Source organism: Zingiber officinale, chromosome 1A, assembly GCF_018446385.1.
Source record: "Zingiber officinale cultivar Zhangliang chromosome 1A, Zo_v1.1, whole genome shotgun sequence".
Classification (NCBI taxonomy): domain Eukaryota; kingdom Viridiplantae; phylum Streptophyta; class Magnoliopsida; order Zingiberales; family Zingiberaceae; genus Zingiber; species Zingiber officinale.
Genome location: NC_055987.1, coordinates 137,580,138 through 137,605,247, shown reverse-complemented (window position 1 = coordinate 137,605,247; position 25,110 = coordinate 137,580,138). Strand labels below are relative to the sequence as shown.

The following is a 25,110-nucleotide window of genomic DNA, read 5'->3' as shown; positions in this document are numbered from 1 at the left end:
GAGGATCTGGCTTTTTGACTTGAAGTTGGTTCAAAGAAGACAAATCAAATATACAAATACTAAGATGAAAGCATAATGAAGTAGTTAACTTTTCTACTTTACCTGATTATAAGATCTACAACTTCTTAGTATTTTGCTGCACGAGTAATTATTAGAAAAACAAACCCAATAGTGGAACAAAAGCTAGATAAAGAAACTAGATAATTTACATGATGGAACTTTACGAATAACATATAATACATTGCTTTGTACTTGCATATTAATCCAGAAAACATCCTTTCACCTAAGTGACAATTTTTCCAAAACATCATCATTCACAAAACATCATCATTCACTAAAAATTTTCACAAGTTTTTAAACTTCAGTGACAACTTTTCTTTGGGGTCAACTGCTCAAGGTCGATCTGGTAACTATGCACTGCATCAAAAAATTTGGCATTAACTATGATTCCACCAAAAACCACCATTCCATGAACTTAAATCTAAATAGAATTATGGCAACTATCATTCCATACCTATTCATAAATATGATCTTGTATGCACTCCGCCAACTCGGACCGAACCTCATCAATTTGTTCACGAGAGTACCCTATTTTTGTGAACTGTGAGCATACACAATTTATGTTAATGGAAAAATAATCAACACTGATCACTTTGCAATTTTAAATAGTTTATGTCAAATAATTTGAGATAAGCTAAATAATGTTACTATTGATTGCAGCGAATATCTCTCAATAGTCTCAACTTCTTCAATAATTTCTCTCATAAAGCGCATCACAAAAAAACCACATTGTTTCGCATCCGGTTGTTGAGGAGCCTATATATAGTAATTAGAGTCAAATTGTTAATGAAAATTATACACATTACAATATATGTTAAACAAAAGTACACATACCTTAACTACTTCCCACTTAACATTTTTCCTACCTTTCCTTCCCTTGGTTGAATTAAACAATTTTAAGGCCCTTCATACGTTAAGAATATTTGTTAAATAAGATTTTTATTATAATAAATATTTACTAAAAGAAATCTGAACTCACATTTCCATTACGTATTTTGAATCATCATCGCGAATGCGGTAACTTAGGGAATCCAGCAGGTAAATAGCATCCTTGTAAGGTTCAATAACACTAAGATTCCAATGGAAACTAGGCAAATACATAGGATTAGATCATAAAATTGAATAAATTATCGAAAGAAAGCAATTGAAAGTGATGTTTTACTTCTTGCTTACCCGACATTACATGGCACTAACACTAGTTGATCTGTTGATGCACTTGTCAGCTTATCTGCTAAAAGAGTTGCCCTTTGATTCAGGGTTTCAAGCTTAACTGATTTGTCTTGTGCCGTTTTTGCCAGATATGGGAGTTTGTGAGGATTCATAAATCTGAATTTCTTTGTCTTGGTATCTTTCACCATCTTTTTATACAGACACCTATCATTGCAAAGAAAAAAAATATTTAGATACTAAATAATAAAATTTAGATACAAAACACTCATAATAAGTTGGAAAAAATAATGATCACTCATAACACTAAGTTATGGTTGATGATAGTAACATCCATACATGAGAACTTACTATGAACAGTCTTGTATATTAAACATACCAGAAATGTATACATGCAAATTCTTTTATTTCTTGAGGACAAGCACATTTAAGATACTTAAAAATATACAAGAAAAAGACATGAGCAAAGTACTTCCTGTCTAGAAGAACAAATGGCAGAAGGCAAACATTAAGGGCCGGTTGAAAATGAATGAGCTATATTTATGTAAAGTGTACCACATCAATTGATATTAGTAAACCTCTCAATAGAAATGATGAACTATTAACTTAATGAGAATAACATGGTATGAGAAAATTACTAGAAGTTGAATTTTTCAAGAGTAAACTTGTTCACACAACAATATTAGTAAACTTCTTGCAGTTCAAATCATAATAAGTTGGTGAAATTGTAACAATAAACCATAATAAGTTGCTAAAATTGGGAAGCAAACATGTGATGAAAAAGTTGCTGAAATTGCTTAAATAAACTTACTTACCATATGTAGGCAACGATCAAATTTCCTGAAATTCAAGCTATGCAAGGAATGGCTGTTAAACTCCTCATTGCACTGCTTGCCTTGGCTTCCTCAATACAAATGTAGGACAAAACAATTATGGATTAACAACTGCATTTCCTCCAAATTCAAGTTTGGTTCTTCCTCTGAAAAAAAAGTATCTCATAGTATTAGAAATATTATTATTATGAAAAGCTCCAACACTCACATTTAAGAGAAGACGAATTTTAACCCTAAGATCATGATAATCTATCTGTAAGACCTCTCCCTACCAACTAAGTTAAGCTAATTGGCACCCTCAACCTGATTATCAATCTATCCATCTATTGCAATGTTTCTTTTTGATTTCCTTCTTGTTATTGCAAGTCATCAAACATCTCAACAATTTCCACAAGGTTCTGAATCCTTGGAATGATAAATGCACACCAGAGCACGAAGCATCAAAGGACAATAATAGCAGGAAACTGAACTATTCTTAAACTCAGACAACAATAATTACAACAGTGAAAGAACTCACCTGTTATTTGAATAAGCAATTCTCTTCAAAGCTCTAAATCGTCCCTCCCTGTGTCGTAATTTGTCTGCCATCTCGTGGACACTCTCACTGCTCAGGCCTACTCCTCTTGTGGCTTGGTTGCCTCACTGCGGAGCTCCACTCGGACGATGCTTCCACGGATTTGGTGAAGGAGAGGGAGAGATCAGCGTAGAGGTCGACGACACGCCGGATGTTATTGTTGAGCTCTCTGATCAAGCCCACATTGCGGCTGAGGCTGTCAGGGATCTTTGACTCGTGATTCTGATTGATCTCATTGATCAGTAATCTGTTTTGATCTAAGATGCTTTGCACCTGAAGGAAGCTCTTCTGGAAGGATTGGAAGACTTTGCTATCCACTTGGGTTCCATTGCCGAAGACTGAGAAGTTGTCTCCTTCCATCATCCTTCCTCTTTGTCACACACCCCTGATCAAATCAAAAGCAGCAAAGGGAACAAAACAAAACAAAGAAGAAAAGTTTGAAAGGCATCAGCTTTAAGTGACTAGAGGAACACGCAGTTGGAAAAGCAAATGTGAGATCACTCATAGTGGCGCAGTGCACTACTACTGTGAATTGAGAACAATCACCTTTTCTGAATCAATAAGGAACTGATACGAGATCCTACGGAAAATGATGCAGTGAAGAAGAGCATTGACGAAAAAAACTTTGATCGAGTCAGGATATATTTAGTACAAACCAACATCTCTACAAAGACATAGAGATGATCATGAGGGCAGAGCAAGGGCGGAAGACTGAAGAGAGAGACAGGAATCTACTGTAAAGTTGTCAGGCTCGAGAGGCATGAGAGACAAGTATTGTGGAAAAATAATGGCCTCGGCAGCTCCTTTTCAGAAAGAAAAGGGGTATCAAATGGCATGGTTCTCTTTGCATGATGGCATTTGGAAAGCAAGCTCATCCAATTCCCCAAGATCTATTTTTTACATAGTCCATTGAACAAATCTCACATTGAATCAATCCATCAATCTGGACTGAAAGCAAGAGGAGAATATGTACGGAAAGAAAATAAAAACGAGCATACAAATACAAAAATGGAAAGCATGTACAGAAATTTAGGGCAAATGAGAAAACCGACATAGATTGGATTTCGAAGCCAAATTCTTTAACATAAGATACATACTAAAACATGATCTTTACGGAAGCCTCTTGATCGTTTCCTTAAAGCAAGAGTAGCAAGGCAGAAAACACGAATCCGGCAAGTGAGAAACAAAATCTAAAAACCCTACAAGAAAAGGCATAATCTTTGCGCTTCCAAATCGGGGAGTAAGATTTGGGACAAACCTCGAAGATGAGGGTCACGGGTATAGAGGAGAAGCTTCGAAGCCCTCGACGATGGAGGATTGCACCAGAAGTTGGAGGAAAAGAAGATAAAAAAGAAAAGATCTGGTACGGAAGGCGCTCGTGGAGAGGAGTGGAGAGGAGAAGGCGCTGGAGAGGAGAAGGCGCTCGTGGAGAGGAGAAGGCACTCGTGGAGAGGAGTGGAGAGGAGAACTCGTGGAGAGGAGTGGTGAGGAGAAGGCGCGCGCGCGTTGAGGGTTTAGAGTTTAGCAAAGCGAGGGCTGCGAATTTATTTTAAGTGAGTTTAGGGGAAACATACACAACACTTTAAAAAACGTTTTTTAAAAAAATGTTGTCTTTGACCATAAACAACAACACTAAAGACAACACTTCATTAAAAACCGTTGTCTTTAGTAAAAAGTAAATACCATAGACAACGCTTTTCACTAAAAGCGTTGTAAAACAAAGAACGACAACGTTTTTATTAAAAAGCGTTGTCTATTGGGTGTTGTGGAATGCAAAAATTCTTGTAGTGTTGGCCGGCCCCCACTAGCTTGGGTTCAAGCTAGGGCCGGCCACCCAATAATATACCTAGGCTGGCCCTAGCTTGGTTCCCAAGCTACCTTGGCCGGCCCCTTATTGGTGGGTATAGAAGGTGGGTATAGGTGGGTATAGAACTTTATAAATAAGAGGCTACGATAGGAACCGAGAGGAGGAATTGGTTTTGGTCTCCCGATAAAATTAAGCATCCCGTGTTCGCCCCGAACACACAACTTAATTTTATCAATGATAATTCATTCCACTAGAGAACTATCATTGAACTACCGCACCAATCCCAAATTACATTTTTGGGCTCCTTCTTATTATGAGTGTGTTAGTCTCCCTGTGTTTAAGATATCAAATGTCCACTAATTAAGTGAGTTACTGACAACTCATTTAATTAATATCTAAGTCCAAGAGTAATACCACTCAACCTTATTGTCATGTCGGACTAAGTCCACCTGCAGGGTTTAACATGACAATCTTTATGAGCTCCTCTTGAGGACATTATCAACCTAGTATCTCTAGGACACAGTTTCCTTCTATAATCAACAACACACACTATAAGTGATACCATTTCTCAATTTATCGGGTTTATTGATTCAACGAACTAAATCTCACCCATTGATAAATTAAAGAAATAAATATCAAATATATGTGCTTGTTATTATATTAGGATTAAGAGCACACACTTCCATAATAACTGAGGTCTTTGTTCCTTTATAAAGTCAGTATAAAAGAAACGACCTCAAATGGTCCTACTCAATACACTCTGAGTGTACTAGTGTAATTATATAGTCAAGATAAACTAATACCTAATTACACTATGACCTTCTAATGGTTTGTTCCTTTTCCATTTTGGTCGTGAGCTACTGTTTATAATTTATAAGGTACTGATAACATCATCTTCTGTATGTGACACCACATACTATGTTGTCTACAATATAAATTAAATGAACAACTACAAACAAATGTAGACAATTAGACCAAATGTGATTCTTTATTCATAATAAATGTTTACAAAGCTTAGGCTTTCAGTATACATTCCAACACAGCCGTGTGGTGTACACGGCCGTAAACAACTCCCATCAAGACCTCCAAGCATGGCTGTGTAGATCCACACGGCCTGGACTGCCCCTGCTTCTGGAAACCTGGCACGACCGTGTGGTGCACACAGCCAGAACACTTTTAAGCGCTGGGAACCGTGTACAGCCATGTGGTGCACACGGCCAGGGCCTTCTTGGTCTCTGGAAACCTTACACGGACGTGTAGATCCACATGGCCATGTAAGGATTACACTCTGATTTGCTTCAAGACTTGGCACGGCCGTGTGAGGTTCACACGGCCAGGCCTACTCCCTTGCCTGTTCCTCCTGGTTGTCCACACGGCTAGAGCACTCCACCCAGGCAGGGTCGTGTGTAGCACACGGCCAAGTGCTTTCTCCCATGCTTAGCTCATGAATTTGTCCAAGAATGTAGAATATTCACCAAATTCAACTCCTGTGTACAGAAAATGCACAAAAGTAGATCTCCGAACAAAAAGAGTAAATGTGCTAAAAGGAAAGTTGGAAGTACAGAAAATGCATAGATCAAGCATGCTCAAAGTATGTAAATGTGCGTCAAAACATGCATAAAAATATATAAAATCTACGCACATCACCAGCATGCAAATTCTCTCACAGCCGGCGGTTGAGTCTACCAGCTGATCAATTCTGGGCAAAAGATAACAATCTTTAGGGCTGGCCCGATTGAGATCATGGAAATCTATGCATACCCTCCACTTATTATTGGGTTTTGCTACTAAGACCACATTGGAAAGCCAGAACAAGAACTGTACTTCTCGGACATGTCCTGCTTTCCTGAGTTGGTCCATTTCAGCTTTGATAATTTTATTCTGGTCAGCCAAGAAGTTCCTCTTCTTCTGCTTGATAGGTTGGGCCTCAGGCAAGAGGTGTAACTTGTGCTCCGCTACTTTTCAAGCTTGACCCCTGGTAACTCTTCAGCAGACCAGGCAAACACATCTCTGTTGCGGGTCAAGCACTAGATCAGTTCTTCTTTGAGCTTGGAAGGTAAGTCACCTGCTACCTGAGTAAGGCTTTCTGGACGTTCAGGATATAGCTGAACTTCTTCCCATTCTTCCCAGGGAATGAGTTCTTCAGCTATAGGTAGGGGTTCTTCTTGAATAGCGTGCACAGCCCCGTCCTGAGTTCTTTGTGCTTTGCGAGTCTCCACTTTAACCATGTCAATATAGCATCGCCTAGAAACCCGCTGCTCCCCTCTAACTTCCCCGGCTGCTCGCCCACGGGGAATTGATTTTCTAGTGGAAAGTGGAAACAGCAGCCCGGAACTCATGTAAAGCGGGTCGACCCAGGATAACATTATAAAAAGAGGGCGAGTCTACTACGAGGAAGGTACTCCTCCTGGTTTTGACTAATGGCTCACTCTCCAAAGATATGGCCAACTTGATCTGGTCTATGGGCTTTACTTTATTACCAGTAAAGCCATATAAAGAAGTAGCCACCGGCTGAAGCTCGCTGGCGTCGATCTGCATTTCTTCGAAAGCAGACCTGAACAACACATTGACAGAGCTCCCAGTGTCAATGAAGACTCTGGCTGCATGGCTGTTGGCTATGACCGCTCTGATGATAAGAGTGTCGTCATGAGGCACTTCCAGTCCCTCCAGGTCTTGTGGCCCAAAGCTTATAACAGGGCCAGCGGCCTGCTCCTTTGTGAGATCTCGAAAAATTTAATTAATAGGGTTATTTGGAAAATAGCCTTATAGAATTTTTCCGGAATTTTTAGGAATTTTCTGGGAATTTTTTGGAGCTCGTACGACGAGTTTTGAGGGGATCAATTTCGGGTTCGGATAAAGCATGTTTGGGGATACCCGTTTAAGTGAGGAAATGTTTTAATTATATATTTCCTTTTCTTTTTTATTTCTTCCCCAAAAAAAAAAACACCGATCCACCCTCTCTTCCCCGACCCTTCTTCCCGATCTCTTCTCCTCGCCACCGAGTCTCTCTCGCGTCGCCGCCGATCGCCGCGAGCTCACCGTCGGCGGAGGTTTTCCTCTCTGGAGTCTCACCAACGTCAAGCTTCCTTGGCTATCGATGGTTGATTCTCTCCACCCCAGATCAATCGTGCTTGTCGAGTCCTAGTTTTGTTCCGGCGTTGCCGGATTGACCTCAGATCAGATCGCCGGTGTAGGTAAGCTAGCTTTAACCGAGTATTCTTTTTCTTTGAATTTCCATCGACTCCTGCCCTAGCACCATCGATGATTTCTTCTTCTCTTGATTCTTTTCGCACTATGCCCTAGGTTCATTGCCGGTGCTTTGCATTCGGATCATTGCTTCGTGTGAGTAGAGCTTCGATCAGGAAGGGGGTCCTAGCCCTAGCCTTGATCCTCCTCTGTTCTTGATGTTGTGCCCTAGCTCTGAATTTCGCCTCCTCTTCAGAGCAATGGGGTTCCGACAATGAGACAGCGAGGTAAGATTAAGGTATTGATTGATTGGTGATTTCCTTGTTTGATCTTGGGTCTCCTCTGCCTTGCTGTTGATTAGGGTTACGGGATTGGAGAAGAAGAATAGTGGGGTTTTGTTCTGTCGGGATTCGATTGAAGAGGTGTTTATTGAGCTGTGGTTTATGCTTGATCAGTAGTCTTCCTGCTCGATCCAGTTGTTAGCAGTGAGGTGAGGTTCTGCTCGGTTCTATGGGGTGTTCCTGTTCCGGCAACCCTCCAACAGTAGCTCCCCTGGTTTCCACAATCAACAGTGGTTGTTCATTGAGGGTTCTTGTCTGGTCCAGCAGATCACCTTGTTTTACAGCAGCTTGATCGAGGTAAGGTGTATAGTAATTGATACATGATGAATTAGGTTTATGTGTTGAACTAGGTATGATTAGTGGTTGTTTGTGGTTAAATCTAATTGCTTAGATTAATCTAATGGAATGATTAGAGTTAAGACAATTAACCCTAATCGACTATTGGATTTAATTTAGGTATTAGATAACTAATCTAATTGGTGATTAGGGATTTAAGTAACTAACCCTAATTGACCGTTAGATTTATTAAGTAAGTTGTGATTGTGGTGATTAGGGTTTTGCCCTAATTTAGTTTTGGGAATTTTATTTAGCTATTTCATTTTGGATTTAGCTAAATAAAATATATATATATTGTTTGACACAGGACTCTGATTCGAGACAGGCGTCTCGACGTTGGCTTTGGCGTGATTGTACCTTCTATTTGAGGCGGGTACCCTTTGACTTCTCTTTTGATACTGTCTTATGATATGTATAGTTTATATATAATCACTAGTGATAGATAGTAGATTTATTTCTTCCCTGGTCTTAGCTTAGTTGATACCTATCACATGCTTCTTCTGTTAGTTGCTTTACCTTAGAACTGGATGCTTTTATCTTTTGCTATGTTTATGTATGTTATGGAGATGGATAGATACATTTAGTGTTATTTTCCACTGGATCAGTTGCTGTAGATACTTGTTATATGTTGTTGGATCTATGCTGCTTATATCATGGTTATAGTGATATGTGTTTACCTTTTTGGCACGCACATATATGGAGGAGGATATGTTCAGGTATGACATACTGTAGCCGCACGCACCATATTGCATGATTGTATTCTGGGCGATTGACGACTCCATTATTGTTGAGCTCGTCGGCCGGCTACATGAGGGCCTGCACACAGCGTGACCACTGCATGGGTAGTGGCACAACACTCAGGGTGTGTATGGCAGGTTGCTCGGTGGTGCACCGCCGGGGTGCTCATGGGTAGCACGATGAGCGGGGTTGCGGGGATCCCTCCCCATCAGAGAGCATTGCGCTCCCTCACTATGTTTGAGGTAGGAGGATAGGTGTACTCGGATCCCGTCCACTCGGTCACTCTTGAGGGGAAGTGATGGCAGTGCAGATGTCATGACCCTACCCACTCGGTCTCACCATTGTGTATGAGATGGTTGATCAGAGGTGACCATGTCATATTGCATCATATGCACGGATTGCATTCGTTATGATTGATGCATTTTGGTGATTGCATATGATTGACATGCATACAGGATACATGCTTTTGCTCTGACTATTTTTATCTCTGTATGTTGACAGTCAGTTGCCCAAGCCTCGCAGGTGAGCACAGTTTATTTTAGTTATGCATTTTCTTATTACTCTTGCTATAGACTGTACTTTATGCCTTTTGCTGATTATTGCAGTTTATTTCAGCTATGCATATCTGTTATACTGTTAGGAGACCGTACCGTAGGTTGTACTATTAGGAGACTGTACTGTAGGCTCTATGGTTTAGTGTACTGTACCATAGGATGTTACTGGTGGTTATATGTTGCTGTACATGTCTATTGGATTACCTGCTGAGTTCTTTGAACTCACCCCGTTGTTACTATTTTTCAGGTTGAGGCCGTCGGGAGATATTCCAGTCGCTAGCCCCTTCGTCGAGGATTTCTAGATATCGTTTTCTATGTTCGCTTTTATACGTATACTCGTGATGTGGGTTTGTATTGTGGGCTTTATGACGCACATTGGGTTTACTACTTTTGTTTTCCGCTGCAAATATTTCATTATTTCGTGGATTTCGTTTCTTCGTTGTAGTGGAGTAGGATGTGTACGTATATCTTCGTTGATTTCTACATCATCTTTTCTTTATACAACTGCGTGGATTGTTCATATTATATCCGTGTAGAAATGTTGAATATAACTACGTAGATTGTTACTATTTGTGTGTATTGTTCCGGCCAAGTGTGGCCGAGGTATAGATATATGTATACTGAGATTTATATTGTCACCCATACAGGGGATATGCTGCCGAAATTTCTTCGGACAGGGACTACCTGGGGCGTGACATCCTTGCTGCATCCAACAGCATGAATCTCCGATCGACGTTTATGAGACTTGAGCGCCCAACCCGAATCTCCGTCGGTAGGTCCTCCAGAGATCATGCCTATGTCCTGGATGGTCGCGTTGCCCCGATTCTCTGCCTCACGGGCTTCTCCTTGCTCCCCAGTGTGTCCTTGTTGTTGCATGCTCGGCCCCTCCTGATCGGCCCGGGGTCGGCTAGCCTGTCTTGCTACATTGCGTCGCTCCTCCATCATTCATTGGACTTGAGGAGCCAGCTGGGGGGGGGGGGTGGCAGGCCCAGCTCAGCAGCACGCCGGGAATCACGGGCGAATTGAAAGCACTCACTGGTAGCATGCGAGTGAGACCGATGATAAGTGTAATAGAGCGGCCCCCAAGGTCCAGGTTGGAGAGCATGGACTGCGGCTACGCGTGGGATCGACCTAACATCCTGACCGGGGTGGAAAGTAGGTCGGGCATCTCGAGCGCGCAGGAGAGGCTGAGTAGGCGGTTGGGGTACTCTTCTCTCAAGCTTATTTACAGGAGGAGGTTTGTCTGTCTTTCTTCGCGCCGCCTGCGCTTCCTCCACATTGATGTAGCTGGCCACCTTCTCCAGCATCCCATCGAAATTCTTCACGAGATTTCTAATGAGATCCCTAAAGAACTCTCCTTCAGTCAGCCCATGAGAGAAGACGCTCATGAGTATTTCTGATGTGGCCGAGGGAACGTCCTGAGTCACTTGATTGAAGCGCTTGATATAGCTCCTCAACGGCTCGGAGGGCCCTTGCTTGAGAGCGAACAAGCAGTGGTCCGTCTTTTGATACTTCCTGCTGCTGGCAAAGTGGCACAAGAATGCAATCTTGAAGTCGGAGAAGCAAGTGATGGACCCATGTGGCAGCCCATCGAACCATTTCTGGGCAGAGCCTGATAAGGTATTCAGAAATACCCTACATTTAATGGCATTGTTGTACTGATGCAGCAGAGCTGCGTTCCTGAACTTGTAGAGATGATCTTCAGGATCTTTATTGTCATCGTATTCTCCGATAGCATGGGGTCGGTACCCTTTGGGTAGCCTCTCCTCCAAGATTTTGGAAGAGAATGACACTTTCTCTTCTGGCTCCACCCGACATTCTTCACGCAGGATGATAGACTTCCCTCTCTTTGAATCCTTGGGCAAAGAACTTTCAGCCACCAAAACTTGTGGTTGCTCCTTGCGACTATAGCATCCAGGGTCTGGCTGATAATAACACTGGCCTGGCTCTCTATAGAAGGCAAGAGAAAATTCTAGGGGTTGTTTTCTCTTCGAACCTCGATCCGAGGCATGAGCCGGTATTTGGAAACCTCAAGTAACTTTCGTGGTCAGGAGGCAGTAATTTGTTGCTTTTCATGATCCGAGGCATGATTCTGCCAGGTTCTTTGGAAACCTCAGGCCACTCGCTTCTTGCCCTCTTTGAAGAGTTCGTACTCTCCTGTTGTCATGGTTACGTTGATTCTGCCAGAATCTTCCATCTTCACGTTCTGGAGCAGGTAGCTGTGTTCCCATAGACGGCACCAAATTTGATCCTGTTCGGAAGCTGAGTCAGATGAAGGATGGTTGTACTGTACCCGCGGTTGACAGAAACTCATTGCGAAGCCTGGTCGATCTGGCACCTGTCGGAAGGATTTACACGGGCGGATGATAGGGGGTGATGATGAGGATGATGACACGAGGGTTCTGCGCACACTCAGACAAGCCACCTCTGCGTTAGAGACCAAGAACCAGGGAAAAAGTCCCCGGGTCAGGCCCTCCGACGCTCAAGTCAGGTACTTTTTTCCCAGAATCACAGTGAAAGGACAAAAAGTAAAAGACGAGAGTGAAAATGATGAGTGAGCATACCTGCGTAGAGACAAAGCCTCCCTTTTTATATGGTTGTAGATGCTTCTGGAGTCTGACGAGTGTCAGGGAATGTCGGGTGTCAGGCTTTATCTGGTGGTGAATGACACGTGGCATCTTTCTGTAGGTCTAAGAAGAGATCCGGAGGCAACGAGCCACAGACCGTTAGCATATTCCCTGACATGTGGTGATTATTCTCTGACGAGTTGTTACGATTCTTTAGCTTGCTTGTCGCGTAGTGCCTGTTTGCTCTGGTCTATTAACCTCAGACTGGGTCTTCATACCTGTAAATCGTGACCTGCAGGCCCAGGACTACCTTTCCTGTTGCATTCTCCAGCTTGTTTGTTGTCCCGCCAATCCAGACATGTACATCATGTCCTGTATTTGCCCTTCTTCCACATATCCTGACCTGTGTCTTGGCTTCGTGTATCCTTCTTTACGAGTCTCAATTCGTGTAACTTGACCTGTGCGCTCTCTCCGTGTATCCTGTTCCGCAAGTTCGCAAGTCCTGACCTGTCATCCTTGGTTTGACTATCCCGACCTGTACGCCTTGTCTGTGCATTCTGTTCCGCAAGTTCGTGAGTCCTGCCCTGTAATCCTCGGTTTGACTATCCCGACCTGTACGCCTGGTCCGAGTATTCTGTTCCGCAAGTCCTTGAGTTCTGACCTGTCATCCTTGGTTTACACATCCCGACCTGTACGCTTTAGTCCTTGTATCTCCGGTGTCGCGAGTCTGTAAATCCTGACCTGTCATCCTTGGTTTGTACATTCCGATCTGTACGCTTTAGTCCTTGTATCTTTGGTCTTGCGAGTCTGTAAATCATGACCTGTGACCCTTGGTTTGCACATTCCGACCTGTACGCTTTAGTCCTTGTATCTCGAGTGTCGCAAGTCTGTAAATCCTGTTGGATCAAAAGCGTTAGAGGGGGGTGAATAGCGCTCGTGGCTTTCACAATCGATTTTGGAATCGTAAAAGAGTTACACAGCAGAAATGATAAACTAACAAACACACAGAAGACTCCAAGAAGTTACTTCGTTCGGAGCCTATCTCAACTCCTACTCGAAGGCCCGCGGTCGTTGACCGCTTTTGGTGGGCAACAACTATAATATCGCAAAGTTTACAAGATGTATTACAGTTTAATAGCAATAATAAAATTATACCGACACTATCAGAAATGAAGATGTAGACGCTGGTTGTCGGAGTTGCAGAGTGTTGTTGAAAGCGTTCGAAGCAGCGTTGGAAAGCACAGATTCTTCTGATCAAGTTGTTCTGTTCGAGATTGATACTGAGCTACACCTCGAGTCTGATCCAGATCCCCAAGCTTCGGGATTAAGTTTGACCCGACACGGATCGGTCGATCGATCCCTTGTTCGGTCGACTGATCAGGCGATCTTCTCCCATCCGATCCGCCCGATCCTCTCGTTCCGCTTCTATCTGGTCAAAACTCCATCCGAGGTTCGGTCGACCAATCACCATGTTCGGTCAACCGATCAGCTCTCTTGAATCTATCAACCTGGCCTGATCTGGTTCGGTCGACCGATCCCAAGGTTCGGTCGACCGATCCCCTGGTCGAGCCTGGTCCAACCTCTGGAGATCTGATCTGTTGGCTTGTGGGTTCGGTCGACCGATCCTGGTCAGTCCTAACCCTGCACAAAAAGATTAGTTTCCTGCAAAACAGAGTTAGAATACAAAAGATAATATATAGAAATAAATTTGACAGTCACCTGACTATCCGGGTCTGACTTCGGGTTTCCGACCGGAAACCCTAGGTCGACCCGACGCCTACTGTTCCCTCTATAGGGAACGCGTCCTCACCTACTCCTCTCAGGAGATTTACCTGTTTCCAGTACGATCCTCCAAATCGACTGGACTTTTGCTCAGCGTCCGATGCTTCCGGTCTTCATGCTGGATGTCCGGTCCTTGACCCATCCAGACTTCTACCCGGTTCGCGACACCAGGATTTTAACCTAGGATTACCACCCCCTAGGATTTTTGCCCGAAGCGTCGACCCACTAAGACTTCCCGCACAGGGTTACCACCCCCTATGACCTAGGGTTACCACCCCCTAAGGTTTTCCCTTGCCTAACCGCAGCTAGGATTTTCCTGAAACACTCAGTCATACACATTAGATAACAATTAAACTTAACTTTGAATCCCTTTGCCATTATCAAAACTAAAGTTCGATCGTCGAATGCTTCCCGCACCAACAATCTCTCCATTTTTAATTATGGCAACCGAAATTCAAAGTTAAGTGAAAAAATGCAATAAAGGTAAATATAAATGAGTACAAGCATAAATAAAACCTTAGCACATTGAAGCTCCCCCTTAATGGGAGCTCCCCCTTAAACTGATTTCTTTTAGTTTGAATATTTGAATTTTAGTTTCCTTTTAGTTTCCTTTTAGTTTCCTTTGAATTTCTTTATACTCTCCCCCTTTGGCATATATCAAAATAAAGAGGGGAGAAAAAAATGAGTACTGAAGTAAACACTAAACTTTTCAAATTAATTTTCTTGTAAACATTAAAGTCCAAATGTTTCTTTTAAAATTTTTAACAAAATTTCTTCTAAACTCTAAGTCTAAGAAATAACTTTAAATTATTTTGAAATAACTTTCAAAGTATTTTTTCAATGCTTTTTAAAGGATTTTCCAAATCACTTTAAAAGATTTTTAAAAGCATTTTGAAGTTTATTTTTCAAAGGATTTTGAAATAAGTTTTCAAAATAGTTTTTTCAAATAATTTTTAAAAAAAATTTCAAATATTTTTTCAAAGGATTTTTAAATAAGTTTTCAAATTAATTTCTAAATGATTTTCCAAATAAGTTCTAAAACTAATTTCTAAAGGATTTTTCAAATGATTTTAAAATTAATTTTCAAAGGATTTTTCAAATGATTTTGAAATTAATTTTCGAAGGATTTTTCAAATGATTTTTGAAACTAATTTTCAAAGGATTTTTTAAATAATTTTGAAATTAATTTTCGAAGGATTTTTCAAATGATTTTTGAAATTAATTTTCAAAGGATTTTTCAAATAATTTTGAAATTAATTTTCAAAAGATTTTTCAAATAAGTTTTGAAATTAATTTTCAAGGGATTTTTCAAATGATTTTGAAATTAATTTTCAAACGATTTTTCAAATAATTTTGAAATTAATTTTCAAAGGATTTTAAATAAGTTTTGAAATTAATTTTCAAATGATTTTTGAAATTAATTTTCAAATTATTTTTTAAATAAGTTTTGAAATTAATTTTCAAAGGATTTTTCAAATAATTTTCAAAGTATTTTTTTAAATAAGTTTTGAAATTAATTTTCAAAGGATTTTTCAAATGATTTTGAAATTAATTTTCAAAGTATTTTTTTTAAATAAGTTTTGAAATTAATTTTCAAAGTATTTTTTAAATAAATTTTGAAATTAATTTTCAAAGGATTTTTCAAATGATTTTGAAAGTAATTTTCAAAGGATTTTTCAAATAATTTTCAAAATTTAAATAAGTTTTGAAATTAATTTTCAAAGTATTTTTTAAATAAGTTTTGAAATTAATTTTCAAAGTATTTTTATATTAGTTTTGAAATTAATTTTCAAAGGAATTTTCAAATGATTTTGAAATTAATTTTTAAAGTATTTTTTAAATAAGTTTTGAAATTAATTTTCAAAGGATTTTTCAAATAATTTTCGAAATTAATTTTCAAAGGATTTTTTTCGAATAATTTTTGAAATTAATTTTTGAAGGATTTTAAAATGATTTTGAAATTAATTTTTTTATGGATTTTAAAATGATTTAAATAGATTAAATTTTATTAAGTTGATTAATTTGATTAGATGACATTGATTGTAGGCTAAGTTCAACCTTGATCCATCTCACCCGATTCTAAATTATCAATCAGGTAATCTTAAATATTTTTGTGAGATGGTTGTCTTTGATTTAAATTCTTTCTAAGGATTAATTTACATTTGAGTTAAAATTAGGTTTTCCAATTAGTCAATTAAATAAGTGTTTCAAAGATTGACTCCCAGGTCATTGCGAGGCACTCGACCTTCTTGGGTATGGGATCATCCACTACTTCCTAAACAGAGCCGCTCAGTGAAACATATTTAATTTTCTTTTTGAAACCCCTAGATTTAACTAACAAGTGTAAATTATGCCAAGGTCCTTAAACTATCCTTAATCTAAACATGCATAATTTAAAGGAAAATCAAGCATCAAATAATTCTATCCATTGGAAAAGATGGTCTTTCTATTGGCTCCCCCTGGATCAAAGCCTCGATAGGGTCTATCAAGGTAATGGATCTGATCCTTGGGGACCCAATATAGTCCAAGTCCAACTTGATTAACCAAATTTGACTTGGGGACCCATGCTTGAACTATAGTTTTATTATTTCTATTTACTAAAGATAGATAAGATTTATATTTTTTTCTTGGTTTTAAATCCAAGTCCGGATTTGTTGTAAACGGCTCGTTGTTTTCCAAGAATCAGATCCAGATTCTTGGAACCCAAAGTAAACCGTTCTAACGTGTCCTTGAGTTCTTTAATTTGAGTTTTCAAGTTGGAATTTTCTTCCTCAAGTTGTTGGACTTGAGTTGAACTTCCAATTTGAACTGGCTCATTTAAAGAACTTAAGTCAGTCGCTTCCTTAAGGGATGTTACCTCCTTTTGGAGTGACTTAATCCGGATGTTGGATTTAGCCAACTTTTTTACTAGATAAGGTACTAATTCATGCAATTTATCTAATTGAAATTCAGCAAGTAAGGCACTTACAGTGGTGTTCTGTCCTTCGGGAGCGGATGCGGATTCGTGGCTTCGATCGGAGTCAGTTTCCGACTCGCTCTCAGTTTCAGACTCGAATTCGGACTCGGTTTCGTCAAGGTCTACTTGTATTGGCAGCGTGAGGAAGCTTGTCGATTCTTCTTTGTCGGACTCGGATTCATCTGACGACTCGGACTAGGTTGCCTTCATTGCCTTCTTCTTGCGTTGGTTTTTGTTTGGACAATCCGGCTTGTAGTGCCCCTTCTAGTTACATCCATAGCAGGTGACTCCAGATCTGTCCTTTGGGTCCGTCTAAGTTGCCCTTTTTGACTTGCATATTTTCCGCACGAGCTTTATCAGTTTGGAGATAACTTCGTCTTCAGCATCTAAATCTGGTTCTTCTTTTGACTCTGGTTTGGTTCTGCGCTTTATCTTTGATTCGTGCATTCTCCCTGTTCCTGCAACCAAAGCTAACCCTTTCTCGGTCGGGCGTGCATTAATCTGTTCATGAAGTTCGAATTCTGCAAAAAGTTCATCTAATTTAATGATAGATAGGTCCCTAGAAACCTTGTAGGCATCTACCATGGATGCCCACAAGGTGTTCCTCGAAAAGGCATTTAAGGAGTACCTTATGATGTCCTGGTTATCTACCTTCTGTCCAATTGCATGAAGACCGTTGAGCAAATCTTGAATCCGGGCGTGGAGTTGGGCAGCCGTCTCACCTTCCTGCAGTTTGATATTTAATAATTTATTGAAGATTAGGTCTCTTTTACTTACTTTGGTGTCGGACGTTCCTTCGTGAAGTTCAATGAGCTTCTCCCACAGCTCCTTGGCACTGTTGAAGGGCCCGACGCGGTTAAGTTCTTCTTTTGATAGGCCACACTGGAGGGTGCAGGTCGCCTTGGCATTAGCTTCCACCTTCTTAATCAGAGATGCGTCCCAGTCCTCATATGGTAGTGGCTTGCCGGCGCTATCAGTTGGTAGTTGGAGTCCGGTTTTGACGATCATCCAGACTTCAAAATGAGTCTGGAGATATGCCTCCATCTGAGTCTTCCAGTACCCGAAGTCGTCTCCGGTGAATAGCGGGGGGCGAGCTATACTGTAGCCTTCTTGAAGGGTCATTTTAGATCAACTCTGAAGAAAATAAACGACAAGAAAATTCGAGGACTTGGTCCTGGATTAGTAGTGCTGGAAGTATTTAAAAAGAAAACAGACTCGAGTGGTGTTGTACCAACTTCGAGCAAAAACCCGATTCAAGAAAAGAATTAGAATATATCAACGAAGCTAAATTCTAATTGACTTCAAAAAATCTGAAAATACCACGAAAAATTGTTTTGAATGGTGGTTGCACCGATTCAAAACGACCCCACTCTGATACCAATTGTTGGATCGAAAGCGCTAGAGGGGGGTGAATAGCGCTCGTGGCTTTCACAATCGATTTTGGAATCGTAAAAGAGTTACGCAGCGGAAATGATAAACTAACAAACACACATAAGACTCCAAGAAGTTACTTCGTTCGGAGCCTATCTCGACTCCTACTTGAAGGCCCGCGGTTGTTGACCGCTTTCGGTGGGCAACAACTATAATATCGCAAAGTTTACAAGATGTATTACAGTTTAATAGCAATAATAAAATTATACCGACACTATCAGAAATGAAGATGTAGACACTGGTTGTCGGAGTTGCAGAGTGTTGTTGAAAGCGTTCGGAGCAGCGTTGGAAAGTACAGATTCTTCTGATCAAATTGTTCTGATCGAGATTGATACTGAGCTGCACCTCGAGGCCTCCTTTTATAGCTCTGCAAAGTCTGATCCAGATCCCCAAGCTTCAGGATCAAGTTTGACCCGATGCGGATCGGTCGACCGATCCCTTGTTCGGTCAACCGATCAGGCGATCTTCTCCCATCCGATCCGCTCGATCCTCTCGCTCCGCTTCTATCTGGTCAAAACTCCATCCGAGGTTCGGTCGACCGATCACCATGTTCGGTCGACCGATCAGCTCTCCTGACTCTATCAACCTGGCCTGATCTGGTTTGGTCGACCGATCCCAAGGTTCGGTCGACCGATCCCCTGGTCGAGCCTGGTCCAACCTCTGGAGATCTGATCTGCTGGCTTGTGGGTTCGGTCGACCGATCCTAAGGTTCGGTAGACCGATCCCAAGGTTCGGTAGACCGATCCTGGTCAGTCCTAACCCTGCACAAAAAGATTAGTTTCCTGCAAAACAGAGTTATAACACAAAAGATAATATATAGAAATAAATTTGACAGCCACCGGACTGTCCGGGTCTGACTTCGGGTTTCCTACCGGAAACCCTAGGTCGACCCGACGCCTACTATTCCCTCTACGGGGAACGCGTCCGATCCTCCAGATCGACTGGACTTTTGCTCAGCGTCCGATGCTTCCGGTCTTCATGCTGGATGTCCGGTCCTCGACCCATCCAGACTTCTACCCTGTTCGCGACACCAGGATTTTAACCTAGGGTTACCACCCCCTAGGATTTTTGCCCGAAGCGTCGACCCGCCAAGACTTCCCGCACAGGGTTACCACCCCCTAGGGTTTTCCCTTTCCTAACTGCAGCTAGGACTTTCCTGAAACACTCAGTCATACACATTAGATAACAATTAAACTTAACTTTGAATCTCTTTGCCATTATCAAAACTAAGGTTCGATCGTCGGATGCTTCCCACACCAACAAATCCTGATCTGTCATCCTTGGTTTGCACATCCCGACCTGTACGCTTTAGTCCTTGTATCTTCGGTGTCGCGAGTCTGTAAATCCTGACCTGCAGGTCTTACCTTCCGAGTTCCTACTTGACATGTAGGCTTAACTCCGGAATGCCACTTGTGTCCGACCGGGTATATCCCGTAGCCTTTCCACGTAGGCCAGACTTTTGACCTCCACGTAGGTCAGATTTTTGACCTCTATGTAGGCTTGACTTCTGACTGCTACATGAGCTTGACTTTTGACTGCCTCGTCGGCTTGACTTCTGACCGTCCTGTGAACTTGACTTCCGATCACGTCCACTATCCGACCCCACTATCATGCGTCGTATCAGTTATAATTTAATGGAATGAGTAAAAGGTTTTATAGAAGAAAAAAGACTAAAATAATTTTTAAAATAAAATCATATTACTTTTTATTAATTTAAATAAACTAATTGTAAATCCATATTTTTCTAATAGTTCCAAATGTAGTTTTCCATTGATCTATGCAAATATCTTTATCTTTATACATTTAAGAAAATTTCAAACAGTTTGATTAATTATATTTAATAATGTTTTAAAAAAAATCTTTCAAGGGAAAATTGTCACGCACTATCTCATCATAACTTAAATTTTACACATAGTCCTCATATTCTAAAATTTTATTTCCACTATCTAACCAAATATAATGGACATTAATTTATCTAATTGCCCTTATATTTTTTAGATATACAAAGTTTTAAAATGAGTATAATTTCTCTTAAATTCAGCATATTAAACTAAAATCTAATATATTTTCTATCAAATTGAGCACATTCTTTTCCACTTTAATTGTATGAAAAATATACTAAATTCTCTTTAAATGACGTTAGATTTTAGAAGAATTATATTAAGTGGGGAAAAAATTATGCTCAATTTGATAGAAAATATACTCGATTCTAGTTTAAAGTGTTGAATTTAAGAGGAATTATACTGATTTCAAATTAAGCATGACTCATTTTCTACCTATACTAGATTTTCTTTAAATGATGCTCAATTAGATAGAAAATATACTAGATTATCTTTAAATGATGCTGAATTTAGGAAGAATTACATTAAGTAGGAAAAAAATTATACTCAATTTTATTGAAAATATACTCGATTCTAATTTAAAGTATTGAATTTAAGAGGAATTATACTCATTTTAAAACTTTTTATATCTAAAAAATATTAGGGACAATTAAATAATAATATTTGCATTAGGGAGTTGAATCAAATAAAATTTTACATCAAAAGAGTGGAAATAAATTTTTTTGAATATGAAAAATATATACAATGTTGAAATTATGGTTAGGGATTTTTCTTCCATTTACTCTTTTTTCGATTCTACAAAAAAGTACGAGTAAAAATACATTTAAAAGATTTTAAATAAATTTTGAAATTAAAAAATTAAAACCATCTGAAATACTAAATATATTAAATTTAGATTTTATGGCCTTTTATGTTTCGTATTGAAACCGGTCAACTGATCGGATCGGTTATCCCCGCCAAAATCGATTCGTGTAAAACCTACACGGATTTTTATGCGCCCTACTCGCACAATTTTGACCCGATTCCTGAGCTCCATCGCTTCGGTCCCTATAAATGGAAGCGTGCAACGTTGCAAGTCGCCTCGAATTCCTTTCTTGTTCTTCTTTTCTATCTTTCGACGATTTTGATCGATCGTTATATTACCAACGATAAGCAATGCGGTTCGCAGCCGCCTTCTTCGATGTAACATTACAAGCGATTCGACGCCCTCCTAAATTCTCCCAACTTCTCGTCATATGTGCTATCAGGTCAGTTCCTTATTCTGTTTTAGATTATAAGAAGATGGGCTTGATCTTAGTTTTGTTTTATACCCTGCTTTCGGCTTCTGTTTAATGTTGCCTCTCCCCGGTTTACTTGTTTTAAGGCGACTTTGAACAGAGAAGAATCTCTAAGTAGAAGAGCAGAGAGTGATCTTTAATTTAAGTTTGTTCATAAAATTGTTGCATGACTGCCATCACTGTGATTTGAGTTAAGGAAGGACAGGCTAATCTTTAGTTCTCATTCATCTCGTGAAGGCTAATCACAGTGATCTAAACCATATAGGAACTATTCTCTTGTATAAATTGGATTGTAAAAAATATATCGATTACAAGAAAGTAAGCCAATCTAAAACTTGCCATTTTTTTATATTTAGTTAATTAAACTCTTTCTTTTGATTAATAAAGTTAACAAGTTTTTCTTTTCTTTCTGTTTGCAGTGGTGGCGGCATAATAGCCTATGCTGATGCAAAGTCAGATAATAATTTTGATGCACCTGGAGCAACCAACAAGAAGAAATTGGTTGTTCTTGGAACAGGTTGGGCTGGCACTAGTTTCTTGAGAAATGTAGACACCTCCCAGTATGACGTGCAAGTGGTGTCGCCGCGTAACTACTTTCTGTTCACTCCTCTACTGCCAAGCGTCACTTGTGGAACTGTTGAACCACGTAGTATCGCAGAGCCTATTCGCAATATTATGCGAAAGGTACGTACGTATGCAATAACATAGTGATTTTGTTATTATGAAGCCTTAGAAAATCTGGAGTTGCTGTAATTACTCTCGTTCATAATCATTGGAAGTTCTTTCTCTCTAATCTGCTGCTGTATTTAATAGAAAGGTGAACAGATTCAATTTTGGGAAGCTGAGTGTCATAAGATCGATCCAGTTAACAAGAAAATTCTCTGCCGCTCCAATATTTGCACAAACTCGGAAGGGAAAGGGGAATTTGCAGTAGATTATGATTACTTGGTCGTTGCACTCGGAGCAAAGCCGAATACCTTCAACACTCCTGGTGTAGTGGAGAACTGCCATTTCCTAAAGGTACAGAACTAAATAAATATCAATCAAGTGTTCCTTTTTAACTTTTCTGAAACGACAGTAAGCTCCCAAGCAAAATATACTTGATAGTTGTTTAGCTATATATTGAACATAGAAGCCACTGACTAGCCATTCTATTATACTGTACACAGGTTGGGAGCTGCCCAAATTGTTTGTCATTCCTTGGATTGTACTTGATTTTTTCTAAAAAAATTTTATGCTGAGTAAAAAATGATGCCGGAAGGAAAATTACTTATTCTTCTTTATTTGATTGTTTAATTTCTTAAAACCTTTTGTCTAGGAAATAGAGGATACACAAAGAATCAGGAGGAGTGTGATGAATTGCTTCGAGAGAGCATGCCTTCCGGGCCTTAGTGATGAAGAAAAAAGAAATAACCTTCATTTCGTTATTGTTGGTGGAGGTCCAACTGGCGTTGAATTTGCAGCAGAACTGCATGATTTTGTGAGTGAAGATTTGGCTAACTTGTATCCCACTGTTAAAGATTTGGTGAAAATTTCAGTAATTGAGGCCGGGGTGCATATCTTGACAATGTAAGGACCTTGGCTACTTGGTTTTGTTACTAGTTTCCGATGTCAAACTACAATTATCACTCATTTGTTACATTTACTCACCCATTGAAAGATATATTTGTAAGATGAAAGATGTTCATCTTTGGTATTTGTTTATAGTATTCTACAAATCATCTTTTTATTATTAAAATTGTTGTGCCATCGAGTTTTGGTATGTAGGTTTGACAAAAGGATAACTGAATTTGCTGAACAAAAGTTCCAAAGAGATGGTATTGATGTGAAAACCAATTTCCGGGTTATCAAGGTAAATGATAAGACCATCACTATGTGTAGTGGGCTGACCGGAGAAATTTCAGTCCCCTATGGAATGGTGGTTTGGTCTACTGGTATTGGCACCCGCCCAGTAATACTGGATTTTATGAAGCAAGTTGGGCAGGTAAGCCATTAGACTATTATGCTACATAACTATTATATTATGTATCTATTTTGAAGACTATCAAGTGATCAATGATATGATGCCACTTGATTTATCTATTTGATTGTTCCTTTTATAAAGGCTGATAGACGGGTATTAGCAACTGATGAGTGGTTGAGAGTCCCAAATTGTGATGGTGTCTATGCTCTTGGTGATTGTGCAACAATAAGTCAGAGAAAAGTCATGGTATGTGTACTAATTTCCAACGTGGTCTACTAAAGATTATCTAAGTCTCTCTTCATTTTTCTTTCAGTGGATTCATTCTCTAAGTTATAAATGTCAGAATAATGAACCGAATAATATATTTTTTTTTAAAAAAAATGCTAAATTTGTGATTGTGTCAATTTTGCTTTATGGAATTTTTCTTGGAAAATCCTTTTAATTTTCAGGAAGACATCGCAGCCATTTTTAGAGTTGCAGACAAGGATAATTCTGGAACTCTAACTGTAAAAGGCATCAAAGATGTACTGGAGGATATCTGTGAGAGGTACCCTCAGGTGGAGCTTTACATGAAGAGCCAGCAGTTGGAGAATTTTGCTGATCTATTTAAGGATGCGAGTGACGATGCTCTCAAAGAATCCAAAAAATTGGACATTGAAGTGTTTAAGAAAGCTCTTGCCAATGTGGATTCACAGGTTAAGATGCTACCTGCTACAGCTCAGGTATATTGTGGTTCTTTGAATGCATTCCATGCGAAAGCAAATTATCTCAGGAAAGTAAGATCTTTTTCTCTTCTTCCACTCGGATGATGTTCCAGGTTGCTGCACAACAAGGCAACTATCTTGCTAAATGTTTTAACAAGATGAAAATCTGCGAGGAGCACCCTGAAGGTCCTCTTCGTATAAGAGGGTCAGGTCGTCATCGGTTCCATCCATTTGGGTCTGTATCCCATCTTCTTATCTATTTTGAGGCACACCAACGTCGTGGTTATATGGCATGTAACTGTATTTCCTTTCTTTGAGTTAGGTATCGGCATTTGGGCCAATTTGCTCCTTTGGGTGGAGAGCAAACGGCTGCACAGCTGCCTGGAGATTGGGTTTCTATTGGTCACAGCTCGCAGTGGCTTTGGTACTCTGTGTATGCAAGGTAGTGTCAAGAAGACGTACGCCTTTTCCATGCAATTTATACCTTTAGTTTCACTTTTGGTTTATTGATTTGCTCATCATCAAAATTCAGTAAGCAAGTGAGTTGGCGAACGAGATTCCTTGTGGTATCTGATTGGATCAGGAGGTTCATATATGGAAGAGATTCAAGCTGCATCTAAGTCACCTGTAGTCGTAGAGAAGTGGCATACTCCACAGGACTACTACTGCTTATCAACTACAATTGCAGTCTCATTGTCTTTCTTTCCTTGACAGAGACGTGATAGTCTTAAAATTTTCCACATTATACTATCAAATTAATTTGCTTCATTATTTGAGTTATGGATGATAAAGTAAATCTGAGACTTTCGATAACTATTTGTGCCATGTTGGAACTACAAGCACTAGAGGTTTTGGTTGCCATTACCTTTGACAATCATTTACTGGTAGTTTGTAAAGTTACTTAGAAAGCTGCACTTTGAAAAAGTATGTATGATCCTATTCGACAGTGGCGAAGATAGTCAGTTAGGAATGTGATTTTGTTATTGATCAAAT

General features: G+C 39.8%; 1 protein-coding gene and 1 long non-coding RNA gene across 2 annotated transcripts; both read left to right on the top strand.

The window, feature by feature from the left end:
* Window positions 1-7,581: 7,581 nt before the first annotated feature.
* Window positions 7,582-8,034, top strand: LOC122010240. Its single transcript, XR_006119819.1, has 3 exons — window positions 7,582-7,635; window positions 7,745-7,914; window positions 7,989-8,034. It is a non-coding gene; the product is annotated as an uncharacterized LOC122010240 (long non-coding RNA).
* A 13,294-nt stretch (window positions 8,035-21,328) lies between these two features.
* Window positions 21,329-24,737, top strand: LOC122010231 (external alternative NAD(P)H-ubiquinone oxidoreductase B3, mitochondrial-like). The gene is made up of 10 exons (XM_042566697.1): window positions 21,329-21,420; window positions 21,870-22,134; window positions 22,264-22,470; window positions 22,769-23,019; window positions 23,218-23,434; window positions 23,555-23,659; window positions 23,863-24,135; window positions 24,231-24,352; window positions 24,440-24,559; window positions 24,650-24,737. Exons 1-10 carry the CDS (start codon window positions 21,329-21,331, stop codon window positions 24,735-24,737), a joined length of 1,740 nt encoding a protein of 579 aa, XP_042422631.1.
* Window positions 24,738-25,110: the final 373 nt, after the last annotated feature.

What these genes read in the sequence shown, in the direction of transcription:
- LOC122010231 (XM_042566697.1), top strand. Translation starts at nt 21,329, where the DNA reads ATGCGGTTCGCAGCCGCCTTCTTCGATGTAACATTACAAGCGATTCGA. An exon ending in TAAGTCAGAGAAAAGTCATG is followed by an intron (nt 23,660 to 23,862) that starts GTATGTGTACTA and finishes TTTAATTTTCAG; the next exon opens with GAAGACATCGCAGCCATTTT. An exon ending in TGGTACTCTGTGTATGCAAG is followed by an intron (nt 24,560 to 24,649) that starts GTAGTGTCAAGA and finishes ATCAAAATTCAG; the next exon opens with TAAGCAAGTGAGTTGGCGAA.